Source organism: Ranitomeya imitator, chromosome 4 (genome assembly GCF_032444005.1).
Source record: "Ranitomeya imitator isolate aRanImi1 chromosome 4, aRanImi1.pri, whole genome shotgun sequence".
In the NCBI taxonomy this organism is placed as follows: Eukaryota; Metazoa; Chordata; class Amphibia; order Anura; family Dendrobatidae; genus Ranitomeya; species Ranitomeya imitator.
Genome location: NC_091285.1, coordinates 583088225 through 583113641, shown reverse-complemented (window position 1 = coordinate 583113641; position 25417 = coordinate 583088225). Strand labels below are relative to the sequence as shown.

At 45.8% G+C, this 25417-nt stretch overlaps 1 protein-coding gene across 2 annotated transcripts in view; it reads left to right on the top strand.

Moving 5' to 3' along the window:
- EIF3J (eukaryotic translation initiation factor 3 subunit J) overlaps window positions 1-25417 on the top strand; it is a 39191-nt gene that overhangs the window by 8683 nt on the left and 5091 nt on the right. Inside the window, exons 2-6 of one of the 2 annotated variants that reach the window (XM_069766459.1) lie at window positions 4082-4179; window positions 12565-12619; window positions 20346-20440; window positions 20522-20636; window positions 21055-21213. In XM_069766459.1, coding sequence (XP_069622560.1) covers window positions 4082-4179; window positions 12565-12619; window positions 20346-20440; window positions 20522-20636; window positions 21055-21213 — 522 coding nt within the window. The remainder of the gene's footprint in view (window positions 1-4081; window positions 4180-12564; window positions 12620-20345; window positions 20441-20521; window positions 20637-21054; window positions 21214-25417) is intronic. The other variant, XM_069766460.1, reaches the window with a different exon arrangement.

Below are 25417 nucleotides of genomic sequence, written 5' to 3'. Positions count from 1 at the left end.
GTTCATTTTGATCACTGTGATAGACCGCAATGGAAATGCTTAAAAACTGCATACCCATGCAATCCTATGGGATTCCGCAGTTGCTGTGCCCATGCTGTGGATTTTCCCGTTGTGGAATCGCATAGCGGTAAAATCCGCAGCATGTTCATTATTTCTGCGGCGATTCTGCAACCATAGGATTGCATTGAAACGCTCACTTTACGCATGTGGCTATGCCCACCATGCGTAAAGTGAGTTCTTCATGTGCGGATGGTATCCTGGTCTGGAGGAGAGGAGATTCTCCTCCAGGCCCTGGGTACCATATCCCTGATAAAAAAGAAAAAGAATTAAATAAAAAAAAAATAGATACTTACCTTCTAATGGCCCCCGGAGTCCTCCCGGCTCTCAGCGGTGCACGCGGCGGCTTCCGTTCCCAGGGATGCATTGCAAGAAGCACCGGAGATGACGTCGCGGTCACCTGACCGTGACGTCACAAAGGTCCTTTGCGCAAAGCATCCCTGGGAACGGAAGCAGCCGCTTGCACTGCTGAGGAGATTGGGGGCCGTTGGAAGGTGAATATATATATATATATATATATATATATATATATATATATATATATATATATATAATTTTTTTTTTTTAATAAAATACATTGATTTTTATCCACCCTGTTTGTTAGGGAGTTATAAGGGTGAAAAGTTAACCAGCAATTTCTCATTTTTACAACACCATTTTTTTTTTTTTTAAGGGACCACATCTCATTTGAAGTCATTTTGAGAAGTCTGTATGATAGAAAATAACCAAATGTGACACCATTCTAAAAACTGCACCCCTGGGCCCTGAAGGTGCTCAAAACCACTTTCAAGAAGTTTATTAATCCTTCAGGTGTTTCACAGGAATTTTTGGAATGTTTAAATAAAAATGAACATTTAATTTACTTCAGCTCCAATTTGTTTTATTTTGCCAAGGGTAACAGGAGAAATTGGACCACAAAAGTTGTTGTACAATTTGTCCTGAGTACACTGATACCCCATATGTGGGGGTAAACCACTGTTTGGGCGCATGGGAGAGCGTGGAAGGGAAGGAGCGCCGTTTGACTTTTCAATGCAAAATTGAGTGGAATTTAGATGGGGCGCCATGTTGCGTTTAGAGAGCCACTGATGTACCTAAACATTGAACCCCCCCCCCCCCCCACAATTGACACCATTTTGGAAAGTAGACCCCCTAAGGAACTCATCTAGATGTGTTGTGAGAGCTTTGAAACCCCAAGTGTTTCACTACAGTTTATAACGCAGAGCCGTGAAAATAAAAAAATCCTTTTTTTTCCACAAAAATTATTTTTTAGCCCCCAGTTTTGTATTTTCCCAAGGGTAACAGTTGAAATTGGACCCCAAAAGTTGTTGTCCAATTTGTCCGGAGTACGCTGATACCCCATATGTGGGGGGGAACCCTTGTTTGGGCGCACGGGAGAGCTCGGAAGGGAAGGAGCGCCATTTGGAATGCAGACTTAGATGGATTGGTCTGCAGGGTCCCTAATGTACCTAAACAGTAGAAACCCCCCCACAAGTGACCCCATCTTGGAAACTAGACCCCTCCCCAAGGAACTTATCTAGATGTGTTGTGAGAACTTTGAATCCCCAAGTGTTTCACTACAGTTTATAACGCAGAGCCGTGAAAATAAAAATTCTTTTTTTTTTCCCACAAAAATTATTTTTTAGCCCCAGTTTTGTATTTTCCCAAGGGTAACAGGAGAAATTGGACCCCAAAAGTTGTTGTCCAATTTGTCCTGAGTACGCTGATACCCCATATGTTTGGTAAACCCCTGTTTGGGCGCACAGGAGAGCTCGGAAGGGAAGGAGCACTGTTTTACTTTTTCAATGCAGAATTGGCTGGAATTGAGATCGGACGCCATGTCGCGTTTGGAGAGCCCCTGATGTGCCTAAACAGTGGAAACCCCCCAATTATAACTGAAACCCTAATCCAAACACACCCCTAACCCTAATCCCAACGGTAACCCTAACCACACCCCTAACCCTGACACCCCTAACCCTATTCCCAACCGTAAATGTAATCCAAACCCTAACTTTAGCCCCAACCCTAACTTTAGTCCTAGCCCTAACCATAGCCCTAGCCCGAAAATGGGAATAAATACATTTTTTTTAATTTTTCCCTAACTAAGGGGGTGATGAAGGGGGGGGTTTGACTTTTATAGCGGTTTTTTTTGCGGATTCTTATGATTGGCAGCCGTCACACACTGAGACGCTTTTTATTGCAAAAATATTTTTTGCGTTACCACATTTTGAGCTATAATTTTTCTATATTTGGGTCCACAGAGTCATGTGAGGTCTTGTTTTTTGCAGGACGAGTTGACGTTTTTATTGGTAACATTTTCAGGCACGTGACATTTTTTGATCGCTTTTTATTCTGATTTTTGTGAGGCAGAATGACCAAAAACCAGCTATTCATGAATTTCTTTTGGGGGAGGCGTTTATACCGTTCCACATTTGGTAAAATGGATAAAGCAGTTTTATTCTTCGGGTCAGTACGATTACAGCGATGCCCATTTATATCATTTTTTTAAAAAAGTTTTGGCGCTTTTATACGATAAAAACTATAGAAGAAAAATTATTTTTGCATCGCTTTATTCTGAGGACTATCATGTTATAGTGTAAGATTGCTGATCTGACACTTTGCTGTGCACTGTCAGATCAGCGATCTGATGTGCACTCCTGGAGGCTTCCCGGCGCCTGCTCTGAGCAGGCGCTGTGAAGCCACCTCCCTGCAGGACCCGGATGCAGCCCCGTGGCCATTTTGGATCCGGGCCTGCTGCAGGGAGGAGGAGGTAAGAGACCCTCGAGCAACGCGATCATATCGCATTGCTCCAGGGGTCTCAGGGAAGCACGCTGGGAGCCCTCTCTGCAAGATGCTTCCCTATACCGCCGGAACACTGCGATCATGTTTGATCGCAGTGTGCCAGGGGTTAATGTGCCGGGGGCGGTATTAACCCCTGGCACACTGGGTTCCCCTCCCCCGTGAGCGCAGCTGATCTCGCTGGACGTACTATCCCGTCACTGGGAATTGTCAGTCCCAGGTCACCTTTGACGGGATAGTACGTCCATTGGGATTAAGGGGTTAAAAACGCCAGCTCGGCATGCAAAAAAATAAGCCCTCAACCGACCCCAGATCATGAAAAATGGAGACGCTACGGGTATCGGAAAATGGCGCATTTTTTTATTTTTTTTTTTTTTTGCAAAGTCTGGAAATTTTTTTTTCACCACTTAGATAAAAGAGAACCTAGACGTGTTTGGTGTCTATTAACTCATAATGACCTGGAGAATCATAATTGCAGGTCAGTTTTAGCATTAAGCTAACCTAGTAAAAAAGAAAAAACAAGTGTGGAATTGCACTTTTTTTGCAATTTCACCGCACTTGGATTTTTTTCCCCGTTTTCTAGTACACGACATGCTAAAACCAATGATGTCATTCAAAAGTACAACTTGTTTAGCAAAAAATAAGTCCTCACATGGCCATATTGATGGGGAAAAATAAAGTTATGGCTCTGGGAAGGAGGGGAGCGGGAAAATGGAAAATCCCAAGGTCATGAAGGGGTTAAGGACAAAATTGGCTCTGTCACTAAGGGGTTAAGGTAAAAGGCCTTTTAGATTGTGAATTCCTCAATTTGCTCACTAAAATAGTTTTGACCCATGCTGAAATATCACTTAACTGCAAAACTAGTGAATTCTCCTAAACACTCAGTGACTGTTTTCTGGAGCTCTCCATACATGTAAAGATAAAAACTTGTGGTCTGCATGTTTCTCAGTCATCTGTTGTAACGTTTGACTGGTTTTACAGCTGTTGGCGCTTTGCATCGCACTGGAGCCCTGACCCAGTGTAATCCATGCGGAGATCTTCTAGAGCCCATCATTATGGCTTTTTGACACAAGTCCTGGTCTAATGACCATGTGTGACCACATAAGGTTTACAATCCCTCAAATGTTTTGTTGTCTTCTCACCCTTGATTGGCTGGAAATTGTGGAGCTAAGTGGTCATCTTCTATCTTTTTTAATAGATTTTTTTTTTTTTTTTCTTGTGTTCACAGAGGCAGAGGACTTTGAACCAGAAGAACCTACTCAAAAGGGTGGTCCATTGACTGTAAAGGATCGCTGGGAAGGAGAAGATGAAGAGGACGAAGTTAAGGTGGGGAGAAGTTGATATAAGCTAGTCTCATCACTGACCTATTGGAGTTCTGAAGAGTGTCTCTGGCAGGGGTGACATTGCATCTCCTCCAGAGGTGCGGTATCTCAGTGCTTCACCAATAAAGCCTTAAATGCACAATGCCAACACTTCAGCCTATTGTTAGTGACAAGTGATACAGCTCCACACTATTTCTTGCTGTACATATCAATGACCCAAAGGTCTTTTGACCAGTTGCTTGAAAAACTGTGTCGGTTGCCTATTATTTCTTTCAGCTCCCTAATGCCTAAAGGTACAGTCACACTAAGCGACGCTGCAGCGATACCGACAACGATCCGGATCGCTGTTTGGTCGCTGGAGAGCTGTCACACAGACAGCTTTCCAGCGACCAACGATGCCGGTAACCAGGGTAAACATCGGGTTACTAAGCGCAGGGCCGCGCTTAGTAACCCGATGTTTACCCTGGTTACCATCGTTAAAGTAAAAAAAACAACCACTACATACTTACCTACCGCTGTCTGTCCCCGGCGCTCTGCTTCTCTGTACTGGCTGTGAGCACAGCGGCCGGAAAGCAGAGCGTCACACACGCCAATTCAGCGGGAGATCCAGCGACGAAACAAAGTTCTGGACTTTCTTCCCCGACCAGCGATATCACAGCAGGGGCCTGATCGCTGCTGCCTGTCACACTGGACGATATCGCTAGCCAGGACGCTGCAACGTCACGGATCGCTAGCGATATCGTCTAGTGTGACGGTACCTTAAGTAATGAAGTCCACAAATGATAAGCAATGGCCATTCCTACAAACTGGGCTGAATTGGTGCATTCTCTTCAGCTTTGTTTTTGCCACCTACATCATATCTCTTTTTCTTGGTTATCTTGGATGTAAACCTTTTTCCGTGCAGTTTATCAGTGAGCCTGCCATGGCCGCAGCTGCTCAACTGTGACATATCATGCAGCCTGAAATGTTTGAAGACTGCAATTTGCATTGTAAACCAAATGGTGGGAGGGGGATGTTTTTAGATTATGGAAACTTTGCAACAATCCGATTCTGACAGTCCAAGATCAGTCATTGGCCTGTTTAACCCTTTTATGACATTTGACGTAAGTTTGTCATGGTCAGGATGGGGTTCCCACAAAACTATGTAAACTTGCATCATGCGGGCACAGGAGCCCTGCATGCCCTTTCGCCGTCTGGAGCTTTGGCTTAAGTGAAAACTGAGCCTTGGCTGTCGCTGCCAGGAGCGATGCCAGCACCGTCCTCTGCCGTTTAACTCCCTGAATGCCACAATCAATGATGATCGCAGCATTTAACAGTGAGGAAGCTCCCTCTTCATTCAGATCGCCCACCTCAAAGCTATCGTGAGAGCCTAATTTTTGCTATGGCAAGCTGAGGATGTCCTAAAGACCACAGGGTAAGAAGGGTACGGCAAGCTGACCCACAAGACCTATTGTGTATCACTTTGTCTTGAACAACCTGATCTATACAAAGGTCACACTAGTTAACCCCTTCAGTGGACTCCGTGGAAAAAGTAGAAAAATGTGGCAAAAATGTATGCTTTTTCATCGTGCAACCAAAAAAAGTTGAATAAAACGCAATAAAAAAATCTAGTGTCAATGGTATCGCTGAAAACGTCATCTTGTCCTGCAAAAAAAAATAGCCTCCATACAGGTCCATCAGCGGAAAAATAAGTTCTATCTCTCAGAATACGGCTAGACAAAGACAAGTGGGTTTTTTTTTTCTACAAAATACTGTGTAAAAGCGCCAAAATATAAAAAAAAAAAACAGCAATTCAGGACTTTTTTTTTCTTTAATGCCATTCACCATATGGTAAAAATGATAAGACAGCCATTTCTTTGGGTCAGTACGATTACAGCAATACCACATTTGTATCTTTTCTTTCTTGTTCACGTCACCTCTTCAAATTCTGATTAGAAAGCGATCGAAAAGTCATGTCTGAAAATGGTACCAATAAAAACGTCAACTCGTCCAGCAAGAGACAAGCCCTCCTCACTTGACTGTCGGCCAGAAATATAGAAAAAATATAGCCCTCAAAATATGGCTGTGCAAAAACTTTATTTTTCAAATCGTCTTTTAGCCAAAAAAAATTATACAATTCTGGTATCGCTGTGATCTCCCTGATCTGAAGAAAGTAGCCTAATCACTTGCGCTGCACTGGGAACAGCGTAAAAAAAAATAAAAAAAATAAAGCCAATTCTTAACCTGCTGATTATTTGTTCATTCTGCCACCCAAAGATCGCAGGAAGGCTTGGCTCGCATTTATTCTGCGCTGAGCGCATGATTCACTATAATTAGGCAGATGGAGGCACTGTGGATGCTGTCTGAACTGTAATTTGGCTGTGTCCATCTTTATAAGCGTGCATAAAAGTGCGGTTGACCAGTTGTTCTGAAAACGACAATGCTGAACAGAGGGCAGGGCAGACAGAGTACAGAGTATCTCTGCAGCTTCATTATGGTGAATGGATCCCTGGTGGGGGAGGGGTTCATCTGAATTAGGTCATTCAGAGATTTAGATGGAAACCCCAATGTAAGTGCTCAACGTAGAGCTTTGGATAACTGTGATGCCAAATGCTATGTAAAATGTTCCCAATGAAAGCTTCAATCCACAAAAAAAGCAAGTCCCCACTCGGGTCCCTGTCACCTGTCAATGGAAATATAGGGGGGCTTCCACGGTACTACAAAGGCTCTGGAAATGCTATGGTTCCTCTCACCGCCTCCCCCACACAAAATAAATCCAGTGAATTCTGCATTTTCAAATGCCCCACAGTGTGCCTAAATGACATTTAGCCTCCACATGTTTGGCATTTCTGTAGCAATAAGAGCAGAGTTAATTTACCGGTGTATTTCTCCGATTTCTCAGATTTGTAATTTTCACTTGTCAATATCCACTGCTGCTTGTTTCTGAAAAATACCCATGGGATCAAAATCATCACTACACCTGCAGATAAATTCCTACAGGGGTGTAATCTCCAAAATTATTATTATTATTATTATTATTATTATTATTATTTATTGTTATAGCGCCATTTATTCCATGGCGCTTTACATGTGAGGAGGGGTATACATAATGAAAACAAGTACAATAATCTTAAACAATACAAGTCATAACTGGTACAGGAGGAATGAGGACCCTGCCCGCGAGGGCTCACAAAATGGGGTCCCTTGAGGGGATTCTGCTCCTCTGACTCATGGAGAACAAATCTATATACATAGTCAAATAGTGTTCTTTCCCATGACTCTCCATGTGGCTAAGCAGTACTGTACAGCCACCTATGGGATATTGCCACGTTCAGCATAAATTGCGGGGCAAATTTTGGTGCCACTTTTGCCCATTTCCCCATGTGAAAATGTAAAATTTGGGGCTTTAAACAACATTTTTGTTTTCTTCTTTGCCTGATGGTATTTAACCCCTTACCGGCATCGGACGTACTATACCGTCCGATGCCGGCTCCCCTGCTTTGATGCAGGGCTCCGCGGTGAGCCCGCACCAAAGCCCGGACATGTCAGCTGTTTTGAACAGCTGACATGTGCCCGTAATAGGCGCGGGCAGAATCGCGATCTGCCCGCACCTATTAACTAGTTAAATGCCGCTGTCAAACGCAGACAGCGGCATTTAACTACCGCTTCCGGCCGGGCGGCCGGAAATGACGTCATCGCCGACCCCCGTCACATGATCGGGGGTCGGCGATGCTTGTATATTGTAACCATAGAGGTCCTTGAGACCTCTATGGTTACTGATTGCCCGTCGCTGTGAGCGCCACCCTGTGGTCGGCGCTCACAGCACACGTGCAATTCTGCTACATAGCAGCGATCAGCAGATCGCTGCTATGTAGCAGAGGCAATCGTGCTGTGCCTGCTTCTAGCCTCTCATGGAGGCTATTGAAGCATGGCAAAAGTTAAAAATAAAAGTTTAAAAAAAACATAAAAGTTTAAATCACCCCCCTTTCGCCCCAATCAAAATAAATCAATAAAAAAAATATCAAATCTACGCATATTTGGTATCGCCGCGCTCAGAATCGCCCGATCTATCAAATAAAAAAAAAGTATTAACCTGATCGCTAAACAGCGTAGCGGGAAAAAAACTCGAAACGCCAGAATTACGTTTTTTTGGTCGCCGCGACATTGCATTAAAATGCAATAACGGGCGATCAAAAGAACGTATCTGCACCGAAATGCTATCATTAAAAAGTCATCTCGGCACGCAAAAAATAAGCCCTCAACCGACCCCAGATCACGAAAAATGGAGACGCTACGAGTATCGGAAAATGGCGCAATTTTTTTTTTTTTTTTTTTTTTTTTTTAGCAAAGTTTGGAATTTTTTTTCACCACTTAGATAAAAAAATAACCTAGTCATGTTGGGTGTCTACGAACTCGTACTGACCTGGAGAATCATAATGGCAGGTCATTTTTAGCATTTAGTGAACCTAGCAAAAAAGCCAAACAAAAAACCAATGTGGGATTGCACTTTTTTTGCAATTTCACCGCACTTGGAATTTTTTTTCCCGTTTTCTAGTACACGACATGCTAAAACCAATGATGTCGTTCAAAAGTACAACTCGTCCCGCAAAAAATAAGCCCTCACATGGCCAAATTGACGGAAAAATAAAAAAGTTATGGCTCTGGGAAGGAGGGGAGCGAAAAACGAACACGGAAAAACGAAAAATCCCCCGGTCATGAAGGGGTTAATTTGTTTGAGGTGTGTAGTTTGTAAAATGGGGTCACTTATGGGGGGGCTGATCTTGCACCTCAGAGGCTCTCCCAGTGGGGTATGGCACCTGCAAACCAGAAGCATAAAATATGCACTATAATATGGTGCTCCTTCTGTTCTGAGCTTTCCACTGTACCTCAAAAGTATTTCCTGATTACATGTAGGGTATTGGCGCAATTGGGAGACCTTTTTAGCCCTTAAAAACTTAAGGTTAAAAAAGCATTTTAGTTGTTAAAAATGTAATTATTTATTCACTGCCCAATGGTACAAAATTCTGTAAGGCACCTGTGGTGTGTTAACATGCTCCCTGCACTCTTAGATGAATTCATTAGGCTTGTAAAATGTTGTTGCTTATGGTTTTGTTTTGGTTTTTTTTCCCCCTCACCCCCTCCCCCCCCCCCCCCCCCCCCCTTCAAGGGATACCAAACCGCCACATAGATGTCCCAGCTCAGAAAATGAACCAGTTCCTGACCCCATATGGACCTCGCCCCTTGTAGATTGAGTCACTGGTTACTGACTTTGTAATGCAATCAAGAATCAAATTTGACACCACTGGCCGCATAGAAATATACCTTCTCTGAAGCTTTTGTAAACCTCGCGGTGGCCGAAACAAATTTTGGCACAAAACCTCCCTTCATTGTTTTCCAACTGGACTTCGGTACACTCAGTAGAAATGACTTTTTGGGCCTGATCCTTCACATGGAGATAGTGAAGAAGCTAGAACCTTCACAATATTGGAGTGTTGGTATTTCATACAGCACTCCACTGTTCTTCTATGGCCATGACCCATAAATAATTTGAGGCATTCCAAAAATGTTTGCATTACAATTATCATGCACAATGTCCTCCTCGACATAGCCTTAAAAGTTGGGGGGTTATGTGCACATGTTGCTGATTCTCCCCCCCCCCCCCACTGTTTTTGCAAAATCCGCAGGTAAACCGCACTGCAGATTACCCGCTGACTTGCCGCTGATTTACCGTGGTGTTTGTGCGGATTCCTATTGAGGAGCAGGTGTAAACCGCTGCGGAATCTGCACAAAGAATTGACATGCTGCGGAAAAAACACCGCTGCAGTTCCGCGTTTTTCAGCAGCATGTGCACTGCGGATTTTGTTTTCCATACATTTACATGGTACTGTACAACGCATGGAAAACTGCTGTAGATTCGCAGCGTCAAATCCTCAACGTGTGCACATAGCCTCAATGTTCGGCCAGTCATTGAGCACTTGGCAACAAGGTTGCTGAGGTGTAGTTCTCCAAAGAGACATTTGCATGGATGAGTCCCTAATACATTTCAAGGGGAGGCTCAAATTCTGACAATACCTGCCCAGTAAGAGGGCCAGGTACAGAATTAAGCTCCGCAAACTGAGTACCTCAGGGTACACCCACAAATTTAGGGTTGATGAAGGGAAGGCATTTTCTGGGAGGGAGTGGGGAAATTGTGTGGGATTGGTGCAAACACTGCTGGATCAATTTTCTCATGTAGATAACTTTTACATCGGCATCCCACTCGTCAAGTCCCTCTTTGCGCGAACTACCGCAGCATGTGGCACTGTCCGCAAAAATCATAAATGGCAACTGCTCAGAAAGGGGTGAGGGCAGAGCCCAGTGTGTTTACAACATGCTGGTGGTCATGGACAAGAGGGATATCCTTCCCTTGACCGCCATACATGGTGACGGCAGCATCCCCACCACTGTATGAGATACCTCTACAGAGGTCACCAAACCAGACTCTGTACTGGGGTATTACAAGAACATGGGGGAGTTGATCTTTATGACAGTGCTTACCAAAGGTCACAAAAAAGGTGCTGAGTGTTACAGAAGGGGAAACGCAAGGATACCACTTATCAATGTGACACCTGGCCTGTGTATAAAATAACGCTTCAGACTATAGCATACATCCATGGACTACTAAATACATTTTATGACTTGCACAACTTGCGTATGCCAACATTATAAAATGTAAAGACTAGGGGAAACACTAGATCAGGTCAAAAATTGGGTCGCTTAAAGGGGTTTTTCCACTGTCATTTGAGACCCCTCCACACATGTGGATCTCTTCCGAGGACTTTAATTTTCATGATCATCTGGAAAGGGTGAATTGTCTACACTTTTTTTTTTTTTTTTTATAAATTAGATTTATTAAACATTTTTTCAAAAATTTGAAGCGGTCAGGCTGTGTTTCTATGATGAGGCACATGTTTGTGCTTCGGGGCAGCCTGTGGACAGAGTCTTTCCTTGGTCTTTTCTTGCTTTCTCTGGCTTAGAGCAGGAAGATAAAACTGCCTACAGTTCCACCCCAGAGCACGGCCTCTCATTAATTAAAAACTTCTAACACTGATTACACAAGGATTTCTTCACTCCACGTATAATTTTAATCCGTATAATAGCGCCAACCTGACAATGCCTGTAGTTTGGTTATCAAAATCCTGCTGACAGGCTTGCTTTAAGGGGTAACTGTATTGTGGAATAGATGGTAAAATCAAGTGCTCTAGGTGGGGGAGGGGTGGAGCTAGTGTGATTGGGGGGTAAACTGCTCTCATGCATTTATCTACTGGACAACCCCTTTTATTTTGAAACTAGATGGTGGCCTGATTCTAACGCATCGGGTATTCTAGAATATGCATGTCCACGTAGTATATTGCCCAGCCAGGTTTGTCACAGGTTAAAAAAAAAAATTAACATATACTCACCTTTCCGAGGGCCCCTTGTAGTCCACGGTAGCTTCCGGTCCCAGGGTTGGTATGAGCGCAGGGCCTGTGATGACGTCGCAGTCACATGACCGTGACGTCATGGCAGGTCCTTCTCCCATACCATCTTTGCCACCGGAACCTGCAACGGAAGATGGAAGCCGGCGCGAGCGACTACGGAGGGTGAGTATAGCAGGTTTTTATTTTTAACATTACATTTTTTACTATTGATGCTGCATAGGCAGCGTCAATGGTAAAAAGTTGGGGACACACAGGGTTAATAGCGGCGGTAACGGAGTATGCAGGCGACAGGCACTGACTGCGGGGAGTAAGGAGCGGCCATTTTCTACCGGACGGTGCCCGTCGCTGATTGGTCGCGGCAGCCATGACAGGCAGCTGGCGAGACCAATCAGCGAATGAATAACCGTGACAGAAGGACAGCCAGACGGAAGTGACCCCAGTTAGACAATTATATATAAAGTGCTCACTGTCCTGACGTTCCTGGTCCCAGTGCAACACAAATTGGTAATGTGTACTCAGTGATTGACTGCCTCCACTGGTGTTGGCTGGATTTTGCGTTGTGTGTCAACAACTGGGACCAATGAGTGTGGAAATGGGAACTGCTGGTAATTCTTCATCCAGTCCTAGTTCTAAAAAAAAAAAAAAAAAAAAAAAAAAACTCTACAGAAAAACAAGCTACATGAAGGGGGAAAGATTCTGCCCTTGTTAATGCAGGGGTGTAATTAAAAAAGAAAAAATTAAATATGCATGTGCAATTCAAAGGATATAATTTGAGGAAAAAAAAAATTGTCCTGTTGTATCTGTGTGGGCTCTGGATCTCCCACTTAATTGAATAAGATGACTGCAGAATTTTCTGCTACAAATCTGCATGTGAACATACCAAAATTTTCTAAGATACTGAACCAGGCTGCTGATCAAAGAGCATTAACGTTCTAAATCTTTTAATGTAGGATAATTGGGATGATGAGGAGGAAGCAGAAAATAAACAAGAACCTGAGAAAATAGGTAAGAAATGTATGAAAGCCACGCAAAAGTGCTATGATCCAGTATCTGTAGGTATTTATGATTTAGTATAGAAGGGTCAGTTTCTGGCACAAATCTGTGCAGTTATTAGACTCTGGCACGACAGCGTTTCACAAGTGAGCAAGGCGATCTTCCAGCAGCAGTCCATGTAGTGCTTATAAAATTTTAAATAATCTTTTATTTTTTTGGACCCAGCAGCTGTCTATATGTGCATTGATCCATGATCACTTGTGTGACCACTGCCTCTAACTTAGAAAAATGCTGGACTCCAGGTTTTAGAGTTTTCTTTATTTCTTCTCTGATGCCTGACATTAGTCTTTCAGTAACTCAGGCCACTGCCTTGATTTAAAGGGAACCTGTCACCCCAGAAATCGATGGTGAGGTAAGCTCACCGTCATCAGGGGCTTGTCTTCAGCATTCTGTAATGCTGTAGATAAGCCGCCGATGTTACCTGAAAGAGAGGTTAGATTATACTCACCCAGGGGCGGTCCTGCTCCGATGGGTGTCTCGGGTCCGCTCCGGCGCCTTCATTCCATGACGTCCTCTTCTGGTCGCGGCTCCGGCGCAGGCGTACTTTGTCTGCCCTGTTGAGGGCAGAACAAAGTACTGCAGTAAGCAGGCGCCTGAAAGGTCAGAGGCCCAGCGCCTGCTCACTGCAGAACTTTGATCTGCCCTCAACAGGACAGACAAAGTAAGCCTGCGCTGGAGCCGCGACGTGAAGACCAGAAGAGGACGTCATGGAATGAAGATGGGAGGCGCTGGAGCGGACCTGAGACACCCATTTGACCGGACCACAGCGGGACCGCCCCTGGGTGAGTATAATCTAACCTTTTTCTCATCTTTCAGGTTACATCGGGGGCTTATCTACAGCATTACAGAATGCTGTAGATAAGCCCCTGATGACGGTGAGCTTACCTCACCATCGATTTTGGGGGTGACAGGTTCCCTTTAAGTACCAGGATCACATGCTGTAAGTATAGAGAGCAGCCCTTCATCAGACAGAGGTGTAGACCATACGATGTACATAGTGATGAGCGAGTGTACTCGTTGCTCGGGTGACCTCCGAGTATTTGACTGCTCGGAGTTTAGTTTTCATCGCCCCAGCAGAATGATTTACAGCTACTAGCCAGGCTGAGTACATGTGGGGGTTGCCTGGTTGCTAGGGAATCCACACATGTAATCAAGTAGGCTAGTAGCTGTAAATGATTCAGCTGCGGCACGGAAAACTAAATATCCGAACACTTACAAATACTCAGAGGTCACCTGAGCGTGCTCTGGAAAACCCGAGCAACGAGTATACTCACTCATCACTAGTTGTACATGGTTTAACTCTTGTATTGCAGCATGATCGAGTTTAATTTATTCTGAAATGCTTGCACTATTACTGTCGCCTCATTGGGGGACACAGAACCATGGGTGTTATGCTGCTGTCTACTAGGAGGCGACACTATACATAATCTGAAAAAGATTAACCGTGGCTCCTCCTCTGTAGTATACACCCCTGGATGGCGTCAGCCTTCTCCAGTTTTTGCTTAGTGTTGCATAGGAGGCACACCTAAGATTTTTTACTTCGTGTTTTTCCGACTGATTACAGATGAAAAGTGAGTCTCCTGTGAGACTCCCGGCATGGCTCCTACCTCGGCCCACTACTATGAGGTGCCCAGTTGAAGTCGAGATGGGTTTTTCCCCATGTCGCTCCTTCCCCAATCCCTCGGGTGCTGGTTCGAAGTCGAGACACCCCCTCTTTCCCAATTCCTTTTGGTTTCTGGGCTGAGGGCGAGGATAAAGCCCCCTGAAGGTGACAGCAGCACCCTCTCTAATCCCCCTCTGGGGGCATTAGGTTGAGACGCCTCAGGTAGGGCCTGTACAGGCAGCATTCTGCAGCTCCCAGCATGGGCCAGCACACTGCACCTGCATCCAGGGACCCCAGCCCAGCTGCGGGCTCCTGTCGGGGCCGGGGGGAGTGCAGGCAGGCATGGCACAATAGAGACATAGGGCTCCCTGTGCCCCTGTCTCTGCGGAAGCATCAGCTATACTGCCTCAGGGGGACCCCTTACAGGGCCCCCCCTACCGCTTATAGCCCCACCGCTATCCTGCCTTTAAATCCGGGGGGTCGGGTTCAGACCCGACCCCCTTCCAGACTTCCGCACCGGCCTGGAGTCTTTCTGGGAATTGGGCATCTAATTTAGGTCGCGGCTTCAGCCTTGTTGAAGCCTCTGCTCCGCCCCCCCGGACGACAAATGCCACTCTACAGTGTCATAGAGGGGGTGAATCGAGACAGAAAGGGTGTGTTTTTACACGGCTTCGCTGCCTTTTTCAGCTTTCCACCCCCTTCTCCACCTTCCTCTTCTCGGCGGCCATTTCTGCTGCAGGAATTAACCATGCACCTCCCGGTCTGTAGGACCAGGACATAGGCCAGCCAGTCTCCGGGGGGCACAGGACTGTGGATCTTTGGCGCTGGACCTAGGAGCACACTGGTGGGGTCAGATCACAGCTGGGTTTCTTACTCAGCTGTGAATCCATATTCCCTATAAAGCTCCCCTATGGGTTCCTCTGCATAGCCAGCCCTTCTGCACTCTGTGCACCATGCTGGTCTCAAGGTCCAAGAAAACCGGGCAGGACTTCTATTATGCATTCTGCACATCCTGCAGGACCGCTCTCCAGTGGCAGCACGTACACTGCCAGGACTGCATCCAGACTACTGCATCAGAGCCCCAAGAACCCCCTGCCAATGCTTCGGTGTCTAATGCCACGCCGGAAGGGGGCACTCAGAGGTCGCAATCTATGACGCAGTCTATAGATAACCAAACCTCCACATTGCTTCAGGCTCTGCCGAGTCATGCCTCGGCTATGACCGTTACCCAGCAAGGGAGAGCTTTACTCAGGAACAGGACGACCCTGGCACATCCACATCTAGGTCAGGACGCAAGCGGACCCATAGGTCAGCCCACCTGCGTTATCCCATACCACACGATCATCCCCTTCTAGGGAGATACACCGTAGTTCTAGGTCATCTAGACTGTCCACTTCCAAGGGCAGACAATGCAGATCTCCGCAATCCCCGACCAGAGAAGGCCCCCTCCCCAGCTCACCCAGCAGGGGACGCCTCAGTGATACACAGGATTCGGAAGGCATCTGTGACTCCGACTCAGACAAGGAAACGGAGGGGTCCCTGATCCCAATCCCCCCTAGCAATACAGCGATAGTTGAGGACTTAATCTCTTCCATCCATTGGGTGCTGGACACTTCTGATCTGCCACCAGAGGCCCCAGAACACAAGACTTCCTTTGAAGGAGCTCTGAAGCCGCCTAAGGTTTTCTCTAACCACCCAGAAATTAAGGCGATCCTTAAAAAGCAGCTCACAGCCTGAGAAAAAAATTGCTAATTGCAAATATCTGGATGCATGGTACCTGTTCTCACAGAAGGACACGAAGAAATGGACAGATCCACCCGAAGTGGACCCCCCAGTTTCTAGACTAGCAGCACAGACCCTCCTTTCACTGCCAAATAGCTCAACCCTCAGGGACGCAGCAGACCGGCAGGTAGAACGCATGGCTCGTTCAGTTTTCGAGGCGGCAGGGGCCTCCCTGGCTCCCGCATTCGCTTTAGCTTGGCAGCCATCCTGGCTTAGGCCAAAAATTTACAAGCTGGCCTCCAAGCATATGCTCCTGAGCTGTCGGACCAAGCGGTTCAAATAGCAGTTGTAGCAGATTACATGCTTCATGCAGCTCTGGATTCAGCAAGGGGCATAGTGGGGATAGCATCAAACACCATCACGATTCGGCATATCCTCTGGCTGCGGAATGGAAAGCGGACGCAGCCTTAAAGTCCCTCACGCACCTCCTGTATCTCAGTGAACGACTCTTCGGTGAAAAGTTGGATGCAATGATATCCAACTCCACCGGGGGTAAGAGTACCTCTATCCCTCAACTGAAACCTAAACACACTTACAAGTGTGTAACCAAACCCGACTCCGATCCCTTCGGAATTCTTCGGGCTGGTCCGTCTTGCGTCCAGCACAAAATCATAAACGTTCCCCTCGCAGGGACAACTCACGGTGGGCGCAAGAGCAGGCCACTCAAAGCCCAAAGGAGGAAAACCTCAGACTGTCTCCTCCTCATGACTCACGGACTCCGGAACACATCCCATCCGTAGGCGGCCGATTTTGCTCATTCAGCAAGTCTGGATGCCTATTACAGAAGACAGGTGGGTCAGGGAATTAGTGTCTTTCCCCAAAACCGCCAGCCAATGCTCGTGCCTTCCACCAAGCGGTTTCCTCGCTTCTTCAAGCAGGAGTCATAGTACCGATTTCCGTGGCCGGGCGCCTCAGTTATACTCCAATCTATTCGTAGTCCCCAAGAAAGGAGGCAGCGTACGGCCCATACTGTACCTAAAACAACTCAAATATGTACAGGTCCGTCACTTCCGCATGGAGTCTCTTCGGTCCATCATTGCGTCCATGGAGAAGGGAGAATATCTCGCCTTCATAGACATACATGACACATACCTGCATATACCGATTGCACCTGCTCATCAGTTTTCTCAGGGTGTTTGCCAAGGTCATGGCAGCCACATTGGACGTCCTACACTCCAGAGGCATAGTTAGTCGTTCCATACCTGGACGATCTACTCATCAAGGCTCCCACCTTCAAGGACTGCGAGCTCAGCGCCTCAATCACAACCAACACTTTGAGTCGCATGGTCTGGTTAGTCAACCTACAAAGGTCATCACCAACCCCGAGTCACTCAGACCTTCCTGGGAATGCTATTCAACACCTCCAGGGATCTAGTGCTCCTTCCCAAGGGCAAGGCACTGGCTCTCCGCCTAGGAGTTCGCACCCTCCTCTGCAAACCTCCTCGATCTCTCCGGTTTGCTATGAGAGTCCTCGGCTGGATGGGGGCAGCATAGAAGCGGTCCCATTTGCCCAGTTTCACCTCAGGCCTCTCCAACTAGCCATTCACATGTCCTGGGACAGGAATCCTTTTTCTCTTGACAGGGAATTCCAGCTAACGTCGTAATCCAGGACGTTCCTGCACTGGTGGCTCAAGCCAACCTCTCTAGCAAAGGGGAAATCCTTTCTCACAGGTCAATGGAAGGTTCAGATGACAAAGAATAAACTCGGGAGAGTGGTCTCTCCATTCCACCACTAACACCCCCCCCCACCCCCCCCGCAAAAAAAAATTCTCCAGATCTGCCATCACTGGGAGACCCCGGATGTGGACCTAATGGCATCCCACTTCAATGCCAAGGTCTCCAACTTCATGGCCAGAACACACGATCTGCGGTCGCTCGGAGCAGACGCTCTGGTTCAGGACTGGACCCAGTTCCAGCTTCTGTACATTTTTCCACCTCTCCCCCTGATATCCAGAGTGGTGAGGAAGATCAAGCAAGAGGGAGTTCCAACCATCCTAATCGCACCGGACTGGCCCAGATGTACATGGTACGCCAACATCGTACAACTTACAGCAGACGCCCCCTGGCGCCTCCCCGACCGCCCGAAACTTCTGTCACAAGGCCCGTTCTACCACCAGAACTCAGGGGCTCTCAATTTGAAGGTGTGGCCATTGAAACCTGGGTTCTAACCCAGGCAGGGCTCTCGACGGACGTCATTAGGACCATGAGCAGGGCACGGACACCAGCCTCTGCCAAGATCTATTACCGTACCTGGAAAGTTCTCATTACCTGGTGATTCCCTACCCAAAGTACTTGGTTTTCTCCAATCGGGTCTGGAGGCCAAGCTGTCCCTGGGCTCGCTTAAGAGTCAGGTGTCTGCCCTCTCAGTGCTTTTTCAAAGGTGCATTGCTACCAAGTCACAAGTAAGGACTTTCCTTCAGGGGGTTTCCCGATTGGCTCTCCCCTACAGACGACCACTAGAAACGTGGGACCTCAACCTGGTCCTGACAGCATTGCAGGAACCACCCTTCGAACACCTTAAGGAGTTCTCGCTCCGCCTTCTCTCCCAGAAGGTGGTGGTTTTTTTCTTTCCCCTGGTGGCAATCACCTCGCTACGCAGGGTGTCTGAACTGACAGCACTCTCCTGCAGACGGCCCTTCCTGGCTTTTTCACCAGCACAAGGTAGTTCTCCGTACGGTCCCATCCTTCCTTCCGGAAGTTGTGTCCAACTTCCACCTCAATGAGGAAATTTCACTGCCATCCCTTTGTCCAGTCCCGGTTCATAGAGTGGAAAAGGCTATGCATATGCGTGACCTTGTCAGGGCATTGCGTACATAGGACTGCGTCCTTCCGGAGGTCTGATTCTCTTTTCCTTCCGGAAGGCGGCAGCAAGGGTCTGCCAGTTTCCAAAGCTACCCTTGCCAGGTGGATCAAATCCACCATACAAGAGGCCTACCGCCTTAAGGATTCTCCTCTTCCAGCCGGTATTACGGCACACTTTACACGGGCGGTAGGGCCTCCAATTCGGCACCAGGCTTCGGCACAACAAGTGTGTAAGGCGGCCACTTGGACTAGCCTACACATGTTTACTAAACACTACAGGGTTCATACCCAGTCCTCAGCGGACACGAGCCTGAGTAGATGTGTTCTGCAGGCGGCGGTGCCCCAAGTGTAGGGGCCTGTCTGCACAATATTCGTTCATTGCTTCCCACCCAGGGACTGCTTTGGGACTCCCATGGCCCTGTGTCCCCCAATGAGGCGACAGAGTAAAGGAGATTTTTGTGTACTCACCGTAAAATCTTTCTTAGCCTCTAATTGGGGGACACAGCTCCCACCCTGTTGCCCTTCCGGGCCGTTGTTACTGTTGAGTTCTCATATTGAGCTTGTACATAGTTGCCTTCTTATAGGCATGGTTGTTGTTCATGTTACGTTCCTCCTACTGCTTTTGCACAAAACTGGAGAAGGCTGACGCCGTCCAGGGGTGTATACTGCAGAGTACACAAAAATCTTTGCTGTCAAATTCATGCACCTTTGTGAATAGTTAGCTTAAATGTATGAGATACTATTAAAAAAAAAAAAATTTGGTGTCAATCTTCCCACAACTGATTTTCTGATCTCCTATATGTTAATGGAATGTGAATTACTTGATGTACCATATTTTTTGGATTCTAAGACTCAATTTTTTTTTTTTTTTTTTTTACCCCAAAAATTTTGGGGGGAAAGTGGGGGTGCATCTTATAATTTGAATATACCTACCGGCCGTGGTGGAGCAGGGTAGTTGCTGGAGGGGGCGAGAGTGGCGCGTTGCTGCAGGCTGGGATGAGGGGGTGCTTGGAGGTGCGACGCTGCGGGTGTTCAGTGGTGCGGGGGCCCCGCTGACATTTTGTGAAAGCCCGGGACCCCCACACTTCCATGGTTTACATTTCGCTGGACTCCAGGAAAATGGCTGCCGGGGCAGAGCATGATCTCGGCGCACATCCGAACACCACTTTCTCCCAGTCTGGGGTCCGCATCATCACCCCATTCCTACCTCTGGCAGCAGCGTTATTGGAACCCCGCTTCACCGCAGCCACCACCTGCGGTAAGCAATAAGTCGCATGGAGTGTAAGAAGCACCACAATTTTATAAAAAAAAAAAAAAAAAAAAAAAAATTCCTGTTTTTCTCCTGAAAATGTGGGGTGAGTCTTATAATCCGGTTCATCTTATAAACCGCAAAATATGGTAAATGCTTTCTGTTTTAGCTATAGAAAGATTAAAAATTTGCTTGCTCGGGACTTGTGTAGTAAAGCAGATTTTTCTTTATACCTACCCCAGTAGAACAGAAAGTACCTGACAAGAAAAAATTGCTGGAAAAAATTAAAGCGAAAGAGAAACTTTCTAAAAATAAACAAGAAGAAATTAAAAAGCGGGTAAGTAATGGTGAGCCCTTCTATGTGATGTGGATGCACTATGTTGATTGCTCACTGATTGTGAGAACTTTTGCTATACAGTTAGAGGAGAATGAAGAACCTGTAAACTTATCACCAGAGGAGCAAATGTCTGAGAAACTTCGGCTAAAAAAATTGCAAGAAGATGCGGATCTAGAATTGGCAAAAGAAGCTTTTGGTGAGGCATTTTGGCTTTGTAGAGAATGAAAGGGGAATTCAGGGAATGATTAAACCCCAAAAAAAAACGCTTCACTTTTCAGCCCAAAGTTACTATGGGCACTTTCACCTTTTTTTTTTTTTCTTTTTTTTTTCTTTCTTTTTTGCACGTTCTTGGGTCCCACTGGTGCTCGTGTCTGAATATGCAAAAAAGATTCAAGCATTTGCACCAACAGGGCCATAGACTATATTGGTACTGACCGTGTACATGCCATGCATAATTTTCGGGTGTATATGCCTACTGGAAGTGGTTACTCGGGGGGGTGGGGGGGGTCTTGGACGCCCACACGTGCAAAAAAGCGCAATATGAAAGTGCCCTTAGTAACTGTTACCGTTCACATGTTAGTCGATGATGCAATGTCCTATTTCTGTTCATACAGGTGTAGTCAGTATTACTGGGATTGATGCCATGAATCCATCATCACGAGAGGACTTTGTAGAATTTGGCAAGCTGCTGAAGGAGAAGATCACACAATACGAGAAATCCCTTTATTACCCCACCTTATTAGAAACACTTGTGCGAGATATTTGTATCTCATGTGAGTAACAATTGTAGTGTTTTTTTTTTTTTTTAACGTAATACATGTATAGGTGCAAAAATCGGAAACAATCGCTGCCATTTATTGTGCAGTTGAGAATGCCTTCAATCACTTTAACCCCTTTACCCCCAAGGGTGGTTTGCACGTTATGGACCGGGCCAATTTTTACAATTCTGACCACTGTCCCTTTATGAGGTTATAACTCTGGAACGCTTCAACGGATCCCGGTGATTCTGACATTGTTTTCTCGTGACATATTGTACTTCATGATAGTGGTAAAATTTCTTTGATATTACCTGCGTTTATTTGTGAAAAAAAAAATGGAAATTTGGCGAAAATTTTGAAAATTTTGCAATTTTCCAACTTTGAATTTTTATGCAATTAAATCACAGAGATATGTCACACAAAATACTTAATAAGTAACATTTCCCACATGTCTACTTTACATCAGCACAATTTTGGAACCAAAATTTTTTTTTGTTAGGGAGTTATAAGGGTTAAAAGTTGACCAGCAATTTCTCATTTTTACAACACCATTTTTATTTTAGGGACCACATCTCATTTGAAGTCATTTTGAGGGGTCTATATGATAGAAAATACCCAAGTGTGACACCATTCTAAAAACTGCACCCCTCAAGGTTCTCAAAACCACATTCAAGAAGTTTATTAACCCTTCAGGTGCTTCACAGGATTTTTTGGAATGTTTAAATAAAAATGAACATTTAACTTTTTTTCACAAAAAATTTACTTCAGCTCCAATTTGTTTTATTTTACCAAGGGTTACAGGAGAAAATGGACCCCAAACGTTGTTGTACAATTTGTCCTGAGTACGCTGATACCCCATATGTGGGGGTTAACCACAGTTTGGGCGCATGGCAGAGCTCGGGAAGGAGCGCCATTTGACTTTTCAATGCAAAATTGACTGGAATTGAGATGGGACGCCATGTTGCGTTTGGAGAGCCACTGATGTGCCTAAACATTGAAACCCCCCACAAGTGACACCATTTTGGAAAGTAGACCCCCTAATGAACTTATCTAGATGTGTGGTGAGCACTTTGACCCACCAAGTGCTTCACAGAAGTTTATAATGCAGAGCCGTGAAAATAAAAAAAAAAAAAATTTCCCCTCAAAATTATTTTTTAGCCCCCAGTTTTGTATTTTCTCGAGGGTAAAAGGAGAAATTGGACCCCAAAAGTTGTTGTCCAATTTGTCCTGAGTGCGTTGATACCCCATATGTGGGGGGGAACCAGCGTTTGGGCGCATGGGAGGGCTCAGAAGGGAAGGAGTGCCATTTGGAATGCAGACTTAGATGGAATGGTCTGCAGGCGTCACATTGTGTTTGCAGAGCCCCTAATATACCTAAACAGTAGAAACCCCCACAAGTGACCCCATATTGGAAACTAGACCCCCCCACGAACTTATCTAGATGTGTTGTGAGAACTTTGAGCCCCCAAGTGTTTCACTACAGTTTATAACGCAGAGCTGTGAAAATAAAAAAATCTTTTTTTCCCCACAAAAATTATTTTTTAACCCCCAGTTTTGTATTTTCCCAAGGGTAACAGGAGAAATTGGACCCCAAAAGTTGTTGCCCAATTTGTCCTGAGTACGCTGATACCCCATATGTTGGGGTAAACTCCTGTTTGGGCACACGGGAGAGCTCGGAAGGGAAGGAGCACTGTTTTACTTTTTCAATGCAGAATTGGATGGAATTGAGATCGGTCGCCATGTCGCGTTTGGAGATCCCCCTGATGTGCCTAAACAGTGGAAACCCCCCAATTATAACTGAAACCCTAATCCAAACACACCCCTAACCCTAATCCCAATGGTAACCCTAACCACACCTCTAACCCAGACACACCCCTAACCCTAATCCCAACCCTATTCCCAACCGCAAATGTAATCCAAACCCTAACCCTAACTTTAGCCCCAACCCTAACTGTAGCCCCAACCCTAGCCCTAACCCTAGCCCTAGCCCTAACCCTAACCCTAGCCCTAACCCTAGCCCTAACCCTAATGGGAAAATGGAAATAAATACATTTTTTTCATTTACTTTTATAGCGGGTTTTTTAGCGGATTTTTATGATTGGCAGCCGTCACACACTGAAAGACGCTTTTTATTGCAAAAAATATTTTTTGCGTTACCACATTTTGAGAGCTATAATTTTTCCATATTTTGGTCCACAGAGTCATGTGAGGTCTTGTTTTTTGCGGGACGAGTTGACGATTTTATTGGTAACATTTTCAGGCACGTGACATTTTTTGATCGCTTTTTATTCCGATTTTTGTGAGGAAGAATGACCAAAAAACAGCTATTCATGAATTTCTTTTGGGGGAGGCGTTTATACCGTTCCGTGTTTGGTAAAATTGATAAAGCAGTTTTATTCTTCGGGTCAGTATGATTACAGCGACACCTCATTTATATCATTTTTTTATGTTTTGGCGCTTTTATACGATAAAAACTATTTTACGGAAAAAATAATTATTTTTGCATCGCTTTATTCTCAGGACTATAACTTTTTTTTTTTTTGCTGATGATGCTGTATGGCGGCTCGTTTTTTGCGGGACAAGATGACGCTTTCAGCGGTACCATGGTTATTTATATCCATCTTTTTGATCGCGTGTTATTCCACTTTTTGTTCGGCGGTATGATAATAAAGCGTTGTTTTTTGCCTCGTTTTTTTTTTTTTTTCTTACGGTGTTTACTGAAGGGGTTAACTAGTGGGCCAGTTTTATAGGTCGGGCCGTTACGGATGCGGCGATACTAAATATGTGTACTTTTATTGTTTTGTTTTTTTTTATTTAGATAAAGAAATGTATTTATGGGAATAATATTTTTTTTTTTTTTCGTTATTTTGGAATATTTTTTTTAATTTTTTTTCACACATTTGAAAATTTTTTTTAACTTTTTTACTTTGTCCCAGGGGGGGACATCACAGATCGGTGATCTGACAGTTTGCACAGCACTCTGTCAGATCACCGATCTGATAGGAGTGCAGGCTGCTTCACAGTGCCTGTTCTGAGCAGGCTCTGTGAAGTCACCTCCCTCCCTGCAGGACCCGGATCCGCGGCCATCTTGGATCCGGGGCTCGAGCAGGGAGGGAGGGAGGTGAGACCCTCGCAGCAACGCGATCACATCGCGTTGCTGCGGGGGGCTCAGGGAAGCCCGCAGGGAGCCCCCTCCCTGCGCGATGCTTCCCTGCACAGCCGGCACATCGCGATCATCTTTGATCGCGGTGTGCCGGGGGTTAATGTGCCGGGGGCGGTCTTTGACCGCTCCTGGCACATAGTGCCGGATGTCAGCTCCCCCCGTGAGCGCTGCCGATCGCATATGACGTACTATTGCGTCCTTGGGAAGTAAAGCCCACCCCACATGGACGCAATAGTACGTCTAATGGCAGAAAGGGGTTAAGCGTCTTATATAAATTAGAAAAAAAAGGAAAGTTACTTGTCAAAGTTTTGTGCCCTTTTTGTGCCCTACTGGTCCTTTACAGCTTCAAACACCTGAAGAACATAAGATTGTCAGTGTCTAGATATTTGCACATTGTGTAAATTGCGATCCTCATAAAATAAGCTCTGACTAAAGCGTATTGTTTTTGAAGATCTATGCTTGTAGCTACTCGTGTTCTCAACAGTAGATGCGCCACCTCGTGACAGTGTTGATTGCGCTTCAGCTAATTACTAAACACGATTAGCTGTAACAGACAATCCCCACATGTGATAAGACTGTCTAAAAACTGCAAATCATGCAGCCACAGAGACTCAAACCTAATATACAAGAATGCCCAGATGCTTGGAGAACACCTGAGCATGCTTGGAGAAGTTATCCGAGCATGTTCGCTAATCACTAGTGGAGAGGTGGCGTGGGAGCATGAGTAAAAGCTTAACGTAGTTTTTTACGTGAAGAAATCCTATGCAGAGTGAATTAGTCCTCCAAACACAAAATTGTAAAGCAAGTACCGTATTTTCCGCTTTGTAAGACGCACTTTATTTCCCCCAAATTTGGGGGGGGAAATGGGGGTGCGTCTTACAAAGCGGATATACCACTTACAGGCTGGGATGAGGGGGTGTCCGCCGCCCGCCACCACTGCCGCCCGCCACCGCTGCTGCCCCAGGTGATGCTGGAGGCTCTGGTGCTGCGGGGGGCTATGGCGACATTTTGTGAAAGATCAGAGCCCCCCGGCACTTCTTCCATGCGTTCCTGTAT